Consider the following 15,779-nt stretch of genomic DNA (forward strand, 5'->3'; position numbering starts at 1 on the left):
TAGTAAAAGGCTACAGAAGCTAAAAGCTAAATGTATCAAAAGTCCAGTTAGAAGTAGTAAAAGACTTTCTAAATCTGCTTTGCCATTGGTAAGTGCAACTCTGCTCGGCTCTCGTCTGATCGGGTTTTCTCAGGTGGAGGTGATTTGTCACTGTGACTTGTTTCCCTGCACTGTGGGCGGGATCGTCAATGTAAAGTGGGTGGTATCGTAACAGGTCATTGTGTTCGAGCCACTCCACCCGTCGGACTTCAGTTTCTTTATCTTATCCTGGCACTGCTTATAAGTCCAGGTGCAGCCATCATGCACCATCATCTCTGGTATCTCACTGTAAGTGCACTAATTTCTTGTGGCACCTTCCAGCTCAGGCTGAATCCTAACATCAGCCAATAAGGTTAGGAATATCTGTACCTCATCATTGGTCCACATCACTATTTTTGGAGCTTCCATACCAGAAGCTAGCAAAAACAACACACACTCAACATGATCAGAGGGGAAATGGAGGTTCAGGTGTATCCTGATGCATGCTCAATAATCCAGGTAGAAACATCCCAAAAAGTTATGTCAGGTTCTCTGGACGGGTTCAACAAACAAAGAATTGCAGAAACATTTCGTCTTTCATCTGAAATACTTGTTCAGTCTGAGGAGCTGTATTCATCTCAGTCTTATAAATAGCACCTTCTCATAGTGGATCAACCATTTTGTTGTTGACATTCAAAACTAGCTATTCACATGATTGAGGAGGACCATCAGCCTAGTTCAGGTGTAGTTCACAGTTTTGCTGGGCGAGTCATCCAGGGACCAATCAACGGCTGCTGTCTGCTTACACTAAAATCGTCACGAGGAGCAGTTCACTTGGAACCATGAATGAGGTGGTCCCATAAACTGGGCTGAGTGGGGGTGGGTACCAGCAGTGGGCAGGCCCTTAACTGGTGCGATGTGGTGCGGAACTGATGAGTGTAGAGACAGTGGTGCCAAATGTGACCAGCCTGCATTGGAACCCTCACCTACCTTCCCATTTTGATCCCAAATTCACCCCCCCCCCCCCCCCCTAAATCAACGCTTCACCACGTTTCACAGCAATTGGAGGCAGCCGGGATCCCACTGCGCTCGTTTCCATGGTCACTGGGAAGCTCCTTGTGTCATGTGGCTCAAAGTGAGCCTTTCCTGGGGCCGAATTACCCGACTTTCAATAGGAGGCCAAATGACCATTATTAGACTTCACAGCTCAGGCCTCTATTTAAAGAGAGAAGAAAGGAGCCCCGGGGACTTGAGAGAGAGAAAGTAGAAGGTGATGGGAGAAAACAGAAGAGAGGAAAGGAAATGATGGAGAAAAGACTAAAGTTTATTTAGCGTTGCCGAGAAGGTTCTTATTTTTTATTTATTTTTGTTACCTCAAACAGTTATTTAAAAGTCAGACACCAGTTTCAGATGTAAAGCTTCCAAAAAAAAAAAAAAAAAAAAAAAGAGTTCAGCTCAGGATCAAAAGAAGAGCTGTGGAAAAAGTAAACCTTAGAGAAGACAAGACATCCACCCACACCAAACAAAGCCCAGTGTTCGCTTCCTTCGGCTGTATCTAAGCCAGCACTCGTCTGTGATCCCCTGTGGAAGTCAGGGGGATGTTGTCAGAGGCCCGGGCCCACGGCCTGGCACCAGAACTGGAAACTGGAGCTTCCTGGTCCCACACAGCTAATCCAATGCCTCTTCTCTGTTATACATGAATCCACCATCAGAGGGTTAGGAGGTGAAAATGGTATCCTGCTCTTGTGGTTCTGACTTTTCTTTTAAGCTCTGCCAGGGAGGCGAGGCTGGGACCGGCACAGGGAAATGGAGGGTGAAGGATGTGCACTTGAGTTTGTGTCTTTGAGGACGACATCGGAGCTGAATGGACTTTAAAACGGCAAAGTAATGGAAGAGGAGAAACTGAAACATGTAGATAGGAAGAGGATAAAGGATGGGAATGCACCTGGCAGAGAACAGGAACTTTGTTTATTAGGGACCAATATAACAATAAAGTTCAGATGAGACATATGGACAGTGGTTGCCAGATGTTAATTGTTATTTCAGGTAAACACCTTGAAGGAATGCATATGGCTCACCGCCTTTCATACCCGAGTTTTAGAGTAAGCTCATCTTATGGTGAGAAATTACAAAAATTCTCAGAACCATTATACATATCAGACCATACCATTTTATTTAATAGAGCACTTAAAAAACAGCAACAAGGCCAACCAAAGTGCAAATTATTATGATCAAATGCATGTGCAGTCTCATGCAATATTTCGTATGGTCTCACATTTTATATCAGTTTCTGTAAAATGCACTGAGTTGCAGCTATTTTTGTGTTTTCTGACGTAGTGTACTTGCCGCCGTACACGTCGCACCATCGTATAAGATGCCTCAGTCCAAATGCGTCTAATTAAGTGGAAAAAACAAGTATGTCACTTCGCCGTCACATCTATTATGCATCACCGCAGACAACCCGGAAATGTGGACCGGTGTTGTACCAAAAATCGATTGGCTGCCAAATGGCGGCCACAGGAATAATAAATGCATTTTAATTGTCAAATCAGCTGCATTTCACCTGGGCGGCACTGGCGTGGCGAAATGCAGCTGATTTAACGTCTGCTCCAGGAGTTCCGTAGCAAGACGAAGGTGAATGCTGTGACAAGCCAAGTGTCTCATTAATATCTACTTTTACCTATTAATGAGACACTTGGCTTGCCATAATAGTCGAGGGCCCTCTAGTGGCTGAAAATGGTAGTGTTCAATATTTTTCATGTCAGAATGAATGAAATCGTCAGATCTCAGCCAAAATTTGGGGTATAAATACGGGAAAAAATATGTTGCTTCACAGGCGTGCTAATTTATGCAAAAAACTGCGACTTGTATAGCGAAAAGTACAGAAATTGTAATTTGGGTTGACTCCAAAATGTATCCATTTTAAATGTCCATCCACTGATCTCTCCATGCAAGTTTCATTACACTTCGTCCATTAGTTCATATGATATTTGGATAAGAGACAGAAACATGATTATTCACCTTTCTCTGGTGGCAGATGCATGCATGAGATGCGAGTGAGTACACAGTATGAGGTCTCTCTTGTAAATGAGTCCTCGAGGAAAAAACAAAATGAATTTCGTAACTTAAACCCATAAACTTTCAATTGAAACATCTTTAAAAACCCTTAAATTTTACAAACTAAAGGCACGTTTTAGTGAAAAGTAGAAAACTTTTAGAGAAAAGGAACTTTGGACGAAACAGAAAAGCTATAATGAACCTCGTGTCACCATTGTCTGTGTTAACAACAGAGTTTCACACAAAGACTTGGATTTTCAGTTTTCAGGACTCGGCTGAAAGAAAGTAAGGCCAATCGTTTCTGCACACATACAAGGGAAAATTATTTTGCCGATGTTCTGCGTCTTTAAAGATTTCTATTCAAAAAGGAGCATTAACAAGCCTCTTCTGTATTGATCCAAAGCCACTGTTGGAAATCAATAACTACGGTGGCTTCTTTGCAATTTTTCGCCCCATTAGTCTCTCTTCCTCCCTACATTTTATCCAGAGGAAGATGAAAACAAGCACAAAGGGAGCGAAAAGCGTGACAAGATGTAGATGGTGAGTCATATTCAGCCGCTGCATCGAAACAAGCTGATCCTCCAGACCTCTGGTCTCCTTATCCACACTGATAAACAGTTAATGAGCTATAAACCAGGCTTTCATTCAGATTAACAAATTCTCCCACCGATTAGACCGATTACCATCCAGACTGTATTATACGTAGCTTGGAAACAAGGTCAGACACAGGCTCCTCGGTTCAGCGCTGGAGCTTCTTTACAACAAGCCATGCGGTATGACACCCTACTGGCATTGCTGTGGCCTCGGCACGACCCCTAACACACACCTGAGTGTGTAGGACGGCTAACCTGGCCAAAGGGTGCAAAGCCAGTCGCCAGGAAAATCACACTTATCTGTCTGTTGCCATTTCTCTCTCTTTATTGCTCTTGTTTTAGTTGCACACCGTTCCTTTTGCCCTGGTGTGTTTTCCAGTCATTCCTCTGTCTCTCTCTGGCAAACACATCCATACACACTCTGGCAGCTCAGGCTGAGATGCCAGACACAGTTAAGAGTCCAAAACCCACTTAGCACTTAGACGCAACAGCTGTTTGCTCTGGCTGTCCCACAGTGCCAACATAGTACATGAAAAAAATAAAATAAAATAATAATAATTAAAAATAAACTCCTCCATTTGCCAACATTGTTCCATGGCAACTGTGGTTCTCGAACCATGTTTATGTGTGTGTCAAAACACAACTTCCCACACAGGATGCACTTTTATGGTTGTGTGCCTCTGGCAACATCTTGAAAGCAGCTCACTTTTATTTTTGGGGAGGATATGTCAACAAGAAGCTCTGAACTTTTTCGTTGCTTCACTTCTTCAGTGCTTTAGTAGGAGCCGAACGGAGGCCGGTCAAGAGATTGTGGTTGGCTGGCGTTTAACGAAGAACTGATTGGGACTCGGAGGCAGGCTGGCTAAAAGCAGAAAGCAGGTCACACACAACTAAACATGGCTGAGTACAGGATTCTTACTGTATGGTGACTTCTGTGCAAAAAATACCACATAGGGTTTTCTGTTCCCTCGTTTTAGGGAATTTAAACCGGTCATCAGCCAATGCATATATACCAGTGGTTCTCAAACTAGAGCTCCCGGACCCATGGGGGTCTGCCCAATAAATAAATAAATAAATAACTAAGCCTGTCACGATAAATTTTACTGGGCGATTAATTGTCTCAGAAATTATTGCGATAAACGATAATATTGTTTGAAATTTAACAATAATTGTCAAATATTAGAAGAAATGCTGATTTGTTTGGCATATAGGACCTTTTTTGACCACCTGATAGTAGTATAAGACTGGTAGAACCAAAAGATGGATGGATAGCAGCGTGTCTCTTTAAGAAAAATGGGAGGTAGGGTCCTTGACATGACATGGTGACACGGTGGCACGGTGGAGCTCTTTAGCGGAGCTCATTGGTGGTTTGAGCTCAGGTTTATTCCTGACTTCGGCCTGTTAGCTTAGCTCGTAGCTTAGCTTTTCAGCTTAGCTGCTTTCAACTATCCAGAAACGAGATTTTGGACGGTTAAAACAGATTTTAAAGAGAAAAGAGAAAGGCAGGGGTCAGTGAAGAGCACCGGAGTTGAGCTTTTTGTCATCCAGTGTCTTCAGTAGAAAGAGAGACACAAAGAAACAATAAAGCCGGTAAATGAAAGAGGTCGATAATTTTCATTCATCATGTGATTAATTGATTTATTGTTTATCGCAACAGACCTATATATATATATATATATATATATATATATATAAGAAATCACATCTACTTTATTCAAAATTTTCTGGGGGAGGACGCTCAGACCCCCCCCCCCCCCCCAACCTACTATTTGCATTCCAGCATCAACCAGTTTACAAATGAAGCCCTGTTACTTGGTATGACTACTGCTGTTATGTATGATGCTGTTCAGTTTTATGTAGTTTTCTGTAATAATTTGAAGTAGCAATACATTTATTATGTTAATTATGTGAATTGGTAAAGTTTTAGTGATTTTTGATTAATTTTCTCTAAACTGTAATTTTTGGAAGTTGAAATAAAAAAAAGTGTTAATTAAGTGTCTTGAATGAAAAATACCCTGTGTTTGAAAGTATAAAAATTGTATCAACTCTATTAAAGAACAGGCTTTAAGTATTTATGTTACACAAATATTTCCATTGCATTAAAGAGACGAACTGAAGAAAATTATTTAATAAACATGAGGGTTATGAGGAGGTCCCTGAAACTTTTTCTACCCTGTAAGGGGTCTCTGAACCCAAAAAGTTTGAGAACCCCTGCTATTTACAACAATCACACACCAATTAATTTTTACGTTATTCCAGCTAAGAGGCTTGCTGGCGTGGTTGTGAGGAACTTTTTCTTTCTTCTGCTGTAAATAATAATTAAAAAACCAGAAGACACTTCCTTTGGTCATCTCTTCTCTCCTGACTTCCATGTTTCTGTCTATCCCCCCGCCTCTCTGCCCCTCTGCCCTTCCTGCTCGGGTTTCACATGACTGATGTCATGAGAGCCCCGGCAGGACGAACGGTGCAAAGTCGGCCCGCTAAGACCCCATGCGGCCACTTGACTGACACCGCGGTCCTTGAAAGACAAGCTTTTGGACTGGCACTGCGTCAAAGACCCTGACCGGTCCGGGTAAACCAATGAAAGCAGGTGGCATGATTTCATGTTCCAGCGGAGCTGCCAAAAACTGCAGGGCATGCGTGTGTGAGGAGATGGTGTAAAGCAGGGTGGGAGGTCAGTTCTGAGAAAGTCAACCAGCAGGAAGGAAATGACAACCAAGAATATGTTACTGACTGCAATAAATAGTTCAACTTGAGAACGGACACATGCGTAAAGAGGTGCGAGCATGATTTACAACATTTACAAACGCCTCGGAGAAAGCACAGGCTCGATAAGCTGCGGTTAAACTCAAGTAACTCGTGAATCTGCTTCCACTAGGGCGTCCCAGATGTGTCCAAACCTGGGAAATGAATCTTTGTTTGACCAAAGCAGATAAGGCGCACCTGAAACAAAGCGTGCTGCAGCAGGAACTGATTTGCTGCTGGTTTTCCTGCTCTGAAGGGGAGGAGCGACTGCTGCGGCACATGGAGGTCAGAGGTTTAACAGTCCTGCAGCGCTCACAGGAACCGCACAGGAAGAGCAGGAAAAAACTGTGTACAGATATATGACACACCAGCACTTCAGTGAGGTTTGCACCTAGACTTCAGAGGCTGAGGTGACCGACCTCATTTCCGTGTCTTTCACTATTATAAATATTTTTCATGTCTACAACATCTCTGCCACAGTGAAAGCAGTTTAAATACACACAGCTAAAAACAATGAAAATAAAGTTTTAAAGAAGGCATACAGAAATAAAAGTTTATTTCTTCAAACCATTAAAATAAGCATTAAAAAATATAAAAGGCCCACAGTTTCTTAAAGACATGCAAATCTCCCACTACCTTTCATGCCAGTGTTTTAGGCCGAGATGATTTTATTTTGATAATTAAAGTTGTAAACATTTAGTTCAAAATTTGTTTTTTGCATTAGTAGAAGTGACACAGAGTATTTGTTACGAAAGGGCCTCAGTCACCGTCAAACCAAACTATAGCTTAAAATCTGTACAACTAACTGAATTATAGCCATTTATGTGCTGCTAACATTGATTAGCTGTGGTGGCCATCTTGAATTTTACTGACGCCAAAGATGGGGGAGTGGTGGCACAGAGGTTAGAAGATGGGCCTGTGATCGGAAAGTCGCAGGTTCAACTCCCGGTACTGTCAACATCAAAATGTGGGTGGAAAAGGTGAAACACCCACACCTGCCTCCACCCTCATTCACCCCTCTCTGGGCCCCTGAGCAAGACCCTTAACCCCCATCTGCTCCCTAAACAGTTCTCTCTTGAATGAGTTCTCGTGACCCAATGTGACTACCTGGATAAATAAAGCGTAAATGAAAAAAATATATAAAAAGAAACGGCTGTAAATGTCAACTTAATGGGTACTTTCTGAAAGTTTCAATAAAACCAGTCCAGTGGTATACAAGATATTTTGTTAACAGACAAAGTTGACTCCAACAAAGTTTTAAGCAAAGCTCTTGAAATATGTGTCAAACATTACTCTCACCTACATGTAAACCAAACTTTCAGTGAATATCTGTAAAATCAATGTAACTTTAGTCATTTTTGTGTTTACAAAGGTCAGTTAGCTCTGGTAGCCATTTTGAACTGGGTTGACTCCAAAGGTTAATGAACTGTACTTGTATCTCCAGTGATTATTACTTTCTGCAAGTATCATTAAATGACAGTCTATGGTTCATAATATATTTAGCTAACAGTCACAGCTGAATCCAACATTTTACACAAAGACCTTGTGCAATTTGTTGGTGCTTACGTTAATTAAAATTTGGTGTGAATAAACACCGTTACCCTCACTTACATTCAGTTTTGTGTGTTCACAATAACTCTATAATTGGATGGAATCCAAATTGACCAAAAAAAAACAACAACATTGGTAGCAAAGTGGCTGCAAAGCAGAATGGGTTCAGTCAGGGGCCAGTTGGGTAAGGGGGAGGACTGGGAAGGGGGGGGGTCCCAGATCTTAAGGCCAGACCAAACGGGGTGAGTGTGGTGGAGCTGGGTATTGTTGCCTGGCCGGCTGAGCAGACTGAGCAGATTGGCAGGGGGTAGATTCGGCACTGTCCGACTGGTGCCAGCGCAAAGCACCCAGCTGTGTTCGGGTCCCGGGTGAGGTTTTTTGGGACGCAACAATGGGCTTTTCCTTCTCCAATTATAGTTCTGGCTGCCAAAATACAGAGGAAACAGAGTGGTCTAAAGGTTGGGGAGTCTGGGTGGAGGCCAAATGTCCCAGGACAAGATTCCTGCCATCCTCACCGGAGAGTCGCTTCAACTTCAACTTCAAAAACATGAGTGGAATAATTTCCAGGGTCTGATTTGATTGGTTCCACAGAGTAAAAAAAAAAAGTGGATTTCAGATCTTTTGGCTATGCTGTCAGCTTTGGTACCATGTACTCCACAATATCTAATCTCCATCCTGATCTGACTCTGGGTTATATTCAAGCTTTAGACTGGTACCACCCAAGTGGTAGTCTGTTGCAGTGGCTCTACTGAAACTGTTTTTCTTTGTGTCTTTTTCAGACTTTCTAAACCTTTTTTCTGGTATGCTGAGTAACCATGACAACTGGGAAGTTGTTTACATGCAGGAGCAGCTGACCAAGCTTTCCAAAGCCCAGCTAATGCCCCCCAAAATCACACCATTTTCTCCCCTAGCAATTTGAAAAGGAGACCATGAAGATTTGGGCAAGACCATAAAGGACTTTATTTTTTTCTTTTATCTGCATGGTGAACTTCAAGATCCCTGAAAATAAAATGTTATGGAGTTCTGACAAGGGCACATATTGTGGATGCACTTCTACCCGTTTCACAAAGACTTGGCTTTCAGGTCAGGCAAAGGCTGAAAACAGACTTTCAGTTTCATACAACTCTTTTTCTTTAGCTTCTTTAGCTCAGCTTTAACAGAAAACAAGTACAGGCCATTTCTGTACACGGCTATAACCTTAAACATGAGAACACGTAGTTCTTTAATGAGAGTACCGTTATCAAAAAAAATGGCAAAAATGGCTGTAACTGTTAATTTTACAAGTATTGGGCTTAACTTTGGTGTGCTAGTAGCTGAGTGCTAACACATCTACCGAGACCTCACACAAGAGATCACATAGAGCATTATTTATACAGTTTGATCAAAACAGCTATAATTATGTAATTTCCCAGCATAATATGATCTTAGTCTAAAACCGTTGAATGAAATGGGATGACTGGGTGCGATGCATTCCTTAAAACAGGACCATTCAACTAAATTGCTCAGGGGACCACAGTTACTGAAAGCCAAGAACTCAGGGGCTGGACATCCAGCCATTATTGTCATTAAGTAAGTTTGTTTTATGTTTTAAATAGGAATGCACAATATTGGATTTTTGGCCGATATATGATACGCCAATACGTTCAAACTTATTTGGCTGATAACCGATACAAACACCAATATATTTTTTCATAGACCTACTTGCAGAGACTACATAGCTTTCTCTGCTGTGGAATTAAAATACTACATAATTCTGCAGGGTCTTTGTCAGTTTGTCCTGCTACCAAATGCAGATGCCAAAAAAGGGGCTGAAAATGTTGCAACACTTTTTAAATATATAATGTATATATAAAAATAAAAAAATTAAAACAGCACCTTGTATATCTGTAAATTATTTTGGTGGAATGGCCGATGTCCAATATTTAACTTTATCGCTAATATTGGCCGATACCGATACCATGCCGATAATATCGTGTATGCCTAGGTTTAAAATCTAGTTTTATTTAAACAATGAACCCACTGGTGGGCCAAACTGAGTTCACCCATGAGCCTGATTTGGGAGCCGGGCCACCAATTGAATACCCCTGCCTTAAAAGAATGCTAGGTCTTCAAATCATAAAAGTATCTAATAGTATCTAATAATAAATATAAGCTAGTCACCAATAGTGGTCACTATTAGTAACTAGCTTATATCTTTTAGCGTACCATTGGGCGTTTGTTTAGCGTATATCTTAGTGTACATCTTAGATCCTAATTTACTGTTTCTTTTTACACTTCATATTTTTTGCTATTGCTGGATGTAACTGGGACCCCGTGTACACAGTTTTGTTCCACTTCATGTACCACATGGGATGTGAATGACAATAAAGAACCTTGTATCCTTGAATCCCTCAAGTGAACCAATGAGCCGAGTCCTTCGGAGTTGCCTGTGCTGATGTTAAGAATGCACGCTTGCATTTTTGCTGTAGAGGAACTTTTATGTCATATTTCACCTGATAATGAACCGTCTCGCCATCACTGTCTGAAAACTCGAGACGAGTTAACGTCAACGTGACTCACGCCTGAATGACTGAATGCCACGACTCTTGAGATCTACGAGCTCTTTAATGTCTCACGTCTGAAATGGGAAACTGTCTTCAGCCTATAAATAACCATAAAAAAATCAGATATTTTCCTCCTTCAGGCCAAACTCATGACAACTCTGCCGTCCTGAAAGGAAACTGTTCACATCCTTTTTCTTGCGGTTTAACTTGCTATGCAGAAAGTTCACCCTGAAATGGTTCTAATGGCTCCGCGGCCACAGGCATCCCCTCAGTGAAGCCCACTTACCAGAGAGTAAAAATGAGTAAATTCGTCTGCGACGGGTGAGACGAAGCTCTGCTGAGTGTTACATAAGTTTATGGGGTTCAGCATAAGGCAGGTAGCAGACCATCGCTGAGCAGAGTGCATTAACATGTCTATGTACCACGAGGGATCCTTAAATCATGAATGACTGCTCTCTTTCTGTCACCAGGAATGCACAAGATAAATGGGACTGCAGCATGCCCCCCCGCCTCCGCCCCACCACCGCCCAATCTTATTCCTCCAGGAAATGTTGGTACAATCCATTAAGAGAACCACTTAATTAAAGCACAATGAAACTCACAGACTCCAAAGAGGTCTGAGCACAGTGGGGAGGCAGTGAGGGGAGGGTGAAGGGATGGGTGTGGAGGAACAGTTTATCTTTACTCTCCCCGCAATGGAAAGCAAGAAACAAAACAAAAATAATAAGATTATCTGAATTTACGGAAGGTCAGCTGTATTAAATTATTTAATTAAATACACCAGAAGCCGTTTCCTTTGACTTGGTGTGGAATCCTAAAACTGCCCGTTAGTGTCCGTGTGTTTGTATGTCTGTTGGCAAAATATCTCTTGAACCAGGGCACATGTTTTATTGAAACTCTCAGAAAGTAATCAACGTATGCACATCTTCAACTCATCCACTTGATGTCTCCACTCTGTTCAAGATGGCCACCTTAGCAATGGCTATAACAGTCATTTTTACAGATATTGAGCTAAAAGTTGGCGTGGTAGTAGTTGAGGCTACTACTTTTCAATTATTTAGGCTCAGTAGGAAAGCAGTTAGTACTCTTTCAAATTATTCACGTACCAAAATAATAAAAGTGGCTTTTCATTTAAAGTAAAACAACAAAGTACAATTTTCTAGACCAAAAGGTAAAGAAAAACATGTCTCACGTTGAACATGCTTTTAACCCACATCTAGGAAATCAGTGTCCTGGTGCTAAAAAGCAGAAACAATTTTACCCTAGACTTGCCCGTACAACTTGCTAGCATGAATTCAATTATTTATTACCATAAATATGGTTTACTTTAAAACTGCTAACTTGCTTTCTTGTCAAAAATGACTCCAATCCAATGAAATGGTAAAGAGAAGCTCTCTGATGGAGGTCATGCATCCCACAGCATATTTATACAAACAAAAAGCCCCTGCAGTATACCACACAGATACTATAAATACTTTGTTCATTGATGACCAACATATAAACGATCTGTGCAAATCATGAGGAACACAGCAGCAACATAAAGACGTAAACAGCCAGCGTTTTTACCTTTCCCAGGACTGTGAGACAGCTCGGGTCCAGCTCCGGTTGCTCCAGCTTCACCACTCCGACCCAGCCATACTCGTAAAGGTCCTCCTCATCATTATTATTGCACAGTCCCAAAGGATGCATCTGAAAATGGGACACACGACTGGTAAGAAACTTAAAGAGAGCAAGTTTCTCCAAAAAACAAAACAAAACAATAAAATAAAAACTATGACAAGCGTTGAGACGAACACTAGTAGAGTAAAATAAAACTCCACAAACAGTTTCAGGTTTGTTTTGGGATCAGTTTTCTGGGTTTGTACATCTGACTTTTGGATTTTGTAACTTATTGACTTGTCTAAATATTTGATTTTATTTACAAATATTTCCCCCTATAAACACTTTAAAATATTGAAATGTATTTCTCCATAGTTGCTATACTTCGGTACCTCTAACTACCATTTCTATAGTTTAATTTAGGCACCCTTTAAAAGCTTTTAGCTTGGCTCTCACTACTTTTAGCTTTTAGCTCTCTTCACTGGCTTCCTGTGCGCGTCAGAGTTGATTTTAAGATTGTTCTGCTGACATTTAAGTGTGTTAATGGCCTTGCACCCTCATACCTCTCAGACCTCCTTCATCCTTATACTCCTTCTCGGGCCTTGAGATCATCAGACCAGTTGCTTTTGGCCGTACCAAAAACCAGGCGGGCGTTTTCAGTCAAGGGCCCTAAACTCTGGAATAATCTGCCCATCAACATTCGACAGGCCAACTCGGTCTCTATTTTTAAATCTCTCCTCAAAGCACATCTGTACTCCCTGACATTTAACACAGTGTGATCTCATTTGGTATTTCATTGTTGATGATTGTGTTCATCCATTTTGCTTTTACACCCCGACATTTAACGCAGGGTGATATGATTTAGTATTTCATTCTTTCTCATAATATTTCATGTTTTTATGTTTTTATTCATGTTGCTGTAATATGTTATTAATATTTGATGCTGTGATCTTTTTTGGTAAGCACTTTGATAACATATATATATTTGATAATTACTGTTTTAAATGTGCTATATAAATAAATGTGACTTGACTTAATATTTTTAGTCAGCCCTTTGCTACTTTTAGCTTCTTGCTAGCATTTGGCTTTTCTGGGTGGAGTTTGCATATTCTCTCCGTGCATGCGTGGTTTTTCTCCGGGTACTCCAGTTTCCTCCCACAGACCAAAAACATGCATGTTAGACTGATTGGTAACTCTAAATTGTCCCTAGGTGTGAGTGAGAGAGTGAATGTTTGTTTGTCTCGTTTGTCTCTATGTGTCCCTGTGATGGACTGGAGACCTGTCCAGGGTGTACCCCGCCCCTCACACAGTGACTGCTGGACATGGGCATCGGCGACCCCCATGACCCAAAATGGAAGAAGTGGGTAAAAGATAATGGATGGATAGATTATTACTATTATTATAGAGATATCAAATACATCTATATATCTATATATAGCATATATCTTAGATCCTTGTATACTGTTACTTCTTTTCTTTAATATACTTTATATTTGTGCTATTTTTGGGTGTAACTGGGACCTTGAGTACACAATTTCATTCCACCTCATGTACCACATGTGATGCGAATGACAGTAAAGTCACCTTGAACCTTGGAGATGATGGTGCAGGATGGCTATACCACTACATAAGCAGTGCCAGTATAAGCTAAAAAAAATTAAATCTGATTATAGGGTGATTAAGGACCACAACAGGTGGAGTGGTTCAAACACAATGACCTGTTAAGATACCACCTACAGAGAAGGGAAACAAGTCACAGTGACAAATCACCTCCACCTGAGAAGACCCTATAAGACGAGAGCAGAGTGGAGTCACGCTTATCAATGGCAAAGTGGCTTTTGCTACTTTTAGCTAGACTTTTTGATACATTTAACTTTTAGCTTCTGTTTTGTTACTTTTAACTAGTAATTTGCTTTTTATATTTTGGCCAGCTTTTTGACACTTTTGGCTTTTGCTACTTTTAGCTAGCCTAGCGCTACTTTTGGCTGACATTTTGCTTTTTTTAATTATTGTTTTGTGCGTTTGCTTTAGTTTCAACAAATTAGTTTTAGCTTCTTCAGCACAGTTCAACAGTCAATCAACAGCCAGCATTCACATTTTCACAGAAAATATAAATTCTCTAAGTTTGGTCTTTAATAATTTACTTAAAGAGCCTAATAGCATTAACGTCTCAAACTCAAAATAATATCCGATCTGCAAGATTTTAACCTTTGTGAGTTGCCAAATATGTTGATTTTTACTGAATTATGAGGGAAAAAAGATTGATGCTCCTATATTACCTGTGCACACATCACAATGACTGGGTGTCTTTGTAGATTATAAAGTGAATGCAGATGTTTTAAAGCAAAGCCCTCTAAACACCATCCATCAGATTTTTTCAGATGCCTTTTTATTACACTTAAAGCCACTAAATTGGCCCACTTCTTTGCCAAAAAGCTAATCAGAATCAGCCCCAACACAGTGTCTAAGGAGTGGATTAAGAGTAAAAGGATCGCACACATCTCAAGCACCAACTCCCTCCAAGAGCCCAAAACAAGAAAAAGATTGTCTCTGTAATTTCAAACAAAAGCGCTGATTTCAAAGCACTTTCTTACTTTACAGGGTTGTGTTGACCGTGGGAAGGTGGTGTTAGAGCAGAATAATAATTTAAAATGGAAAAAAAAAAAAATCTACCATTTCGACATCAAGGGACTGCTTAAGACTTTTCTAATCACAGTCTGTGGATGAGCTAGCACTTACTCCCAAGAGGCAGCTGTGAGAAAAGTTTAAAGATAACACATCCCACAATCACTTCACAGTCAGTCGCTTCAAGAAAGCAAAAAAAATAAAAATGTAACGCACTCACAAAAAAGAAAGAAAACGAAGGAGAGAAAAACAGAAGTCAGTCATTAGCATGCACACCCATTCATAAGGATGAAATAATGATAAGCTCAAACATGTCTGGATTAAAACTGTAACCAAGTGGAGTCCCTAAATCCAGGATTTATTCTCCATCCTGGCAACAGAGCAGAGACAAGCTCCTGTATTAGCATTAGAACTGGGCCAAAGTGACCTGCAGGCCACTTATCCTATTAACCCAATGAGAGCAGACGCCCAATCTCGGCTACTCAGGCCTCTAGGCCACTGCCGATGACCCAAGATACCCTTCTCCTACCGACCTTTGAACCCATCCCCATCATGTTTGGAGCAGGTTAGCTGAAGACGTAGTAAGAATGTGTCGAAAAACTTTAGTGCCGCAAAACCGAGGGGGTCACACCTCTGACCTGCTGTGGTTTTCAGAAGAGTTTAGCCAAGTATAAGGGGATCAAATGCAAATCGGGTGGTCAATGGAAAAGTCATAAGGAAGGAATGTGGACAGCATGTGCCATGAGCTCCAGCTGGTAGCATCCTTTCTTTCCTATTTGCCTTAGAATCAGTTTTGGCAGAAGAATTAGCGAAAAACGATCTTTACCCAACTCATTCATATAAGATATTAAAGTAAAAATCATCATTAGACACAAAATACGTGTTTACATATGTACACGTTCTACATATTTTTTCTTAGATCTTGAGTTGCACCTTAAAACAAATAGCATACTTGAAACTTCCCCCTCAGACCTCCCACACACGGTATGATGAAACCTGAAAGATTAAGCTTCAACGTTCAGTTCCAACTCTTTGAAGCAAACGGATC

General features: G+C 40.9%; 1 protein-coding gene across 1 annotated transcript in view; it reads right to left on the reverse strand.

Annotated features, from left to right (window-relative positions):
* Nucleotides 1–15,779, reverse strand: part of znrf3 (zinc and ring finger 3) — a 93,371-nt gene that overhangs the window by 33,812 nt on the left and 43,780 nt on the right. Inside the window, exon 2 of the mRNA XM_037680875.1 lies at nt 12,074–12,196. Within this exon, the coding sequence (XP_037536803.1) occupies nt 12,074–12,196 (123 nt within the window). The remainder of the gene's footprint in view (nt 1–12,073; nt 12,197–15,779) is intronic.

This window comes from Nematolebias whitei, chromosome 8 (genome assembly GCF_014905685.2).
Source record: "Nematolebias whitei isolate Nwh7 chromosome 8, NemWhi1, whole genome shotgun sequence".
NCBI classification, from domain to species: domain Eukaryota; kingdom Metazoa; phylum Chordata; class Actinopteri; order Cyprinodontiformes; family Rivulidae; genus Nematolebias; species Nematolebias whitei.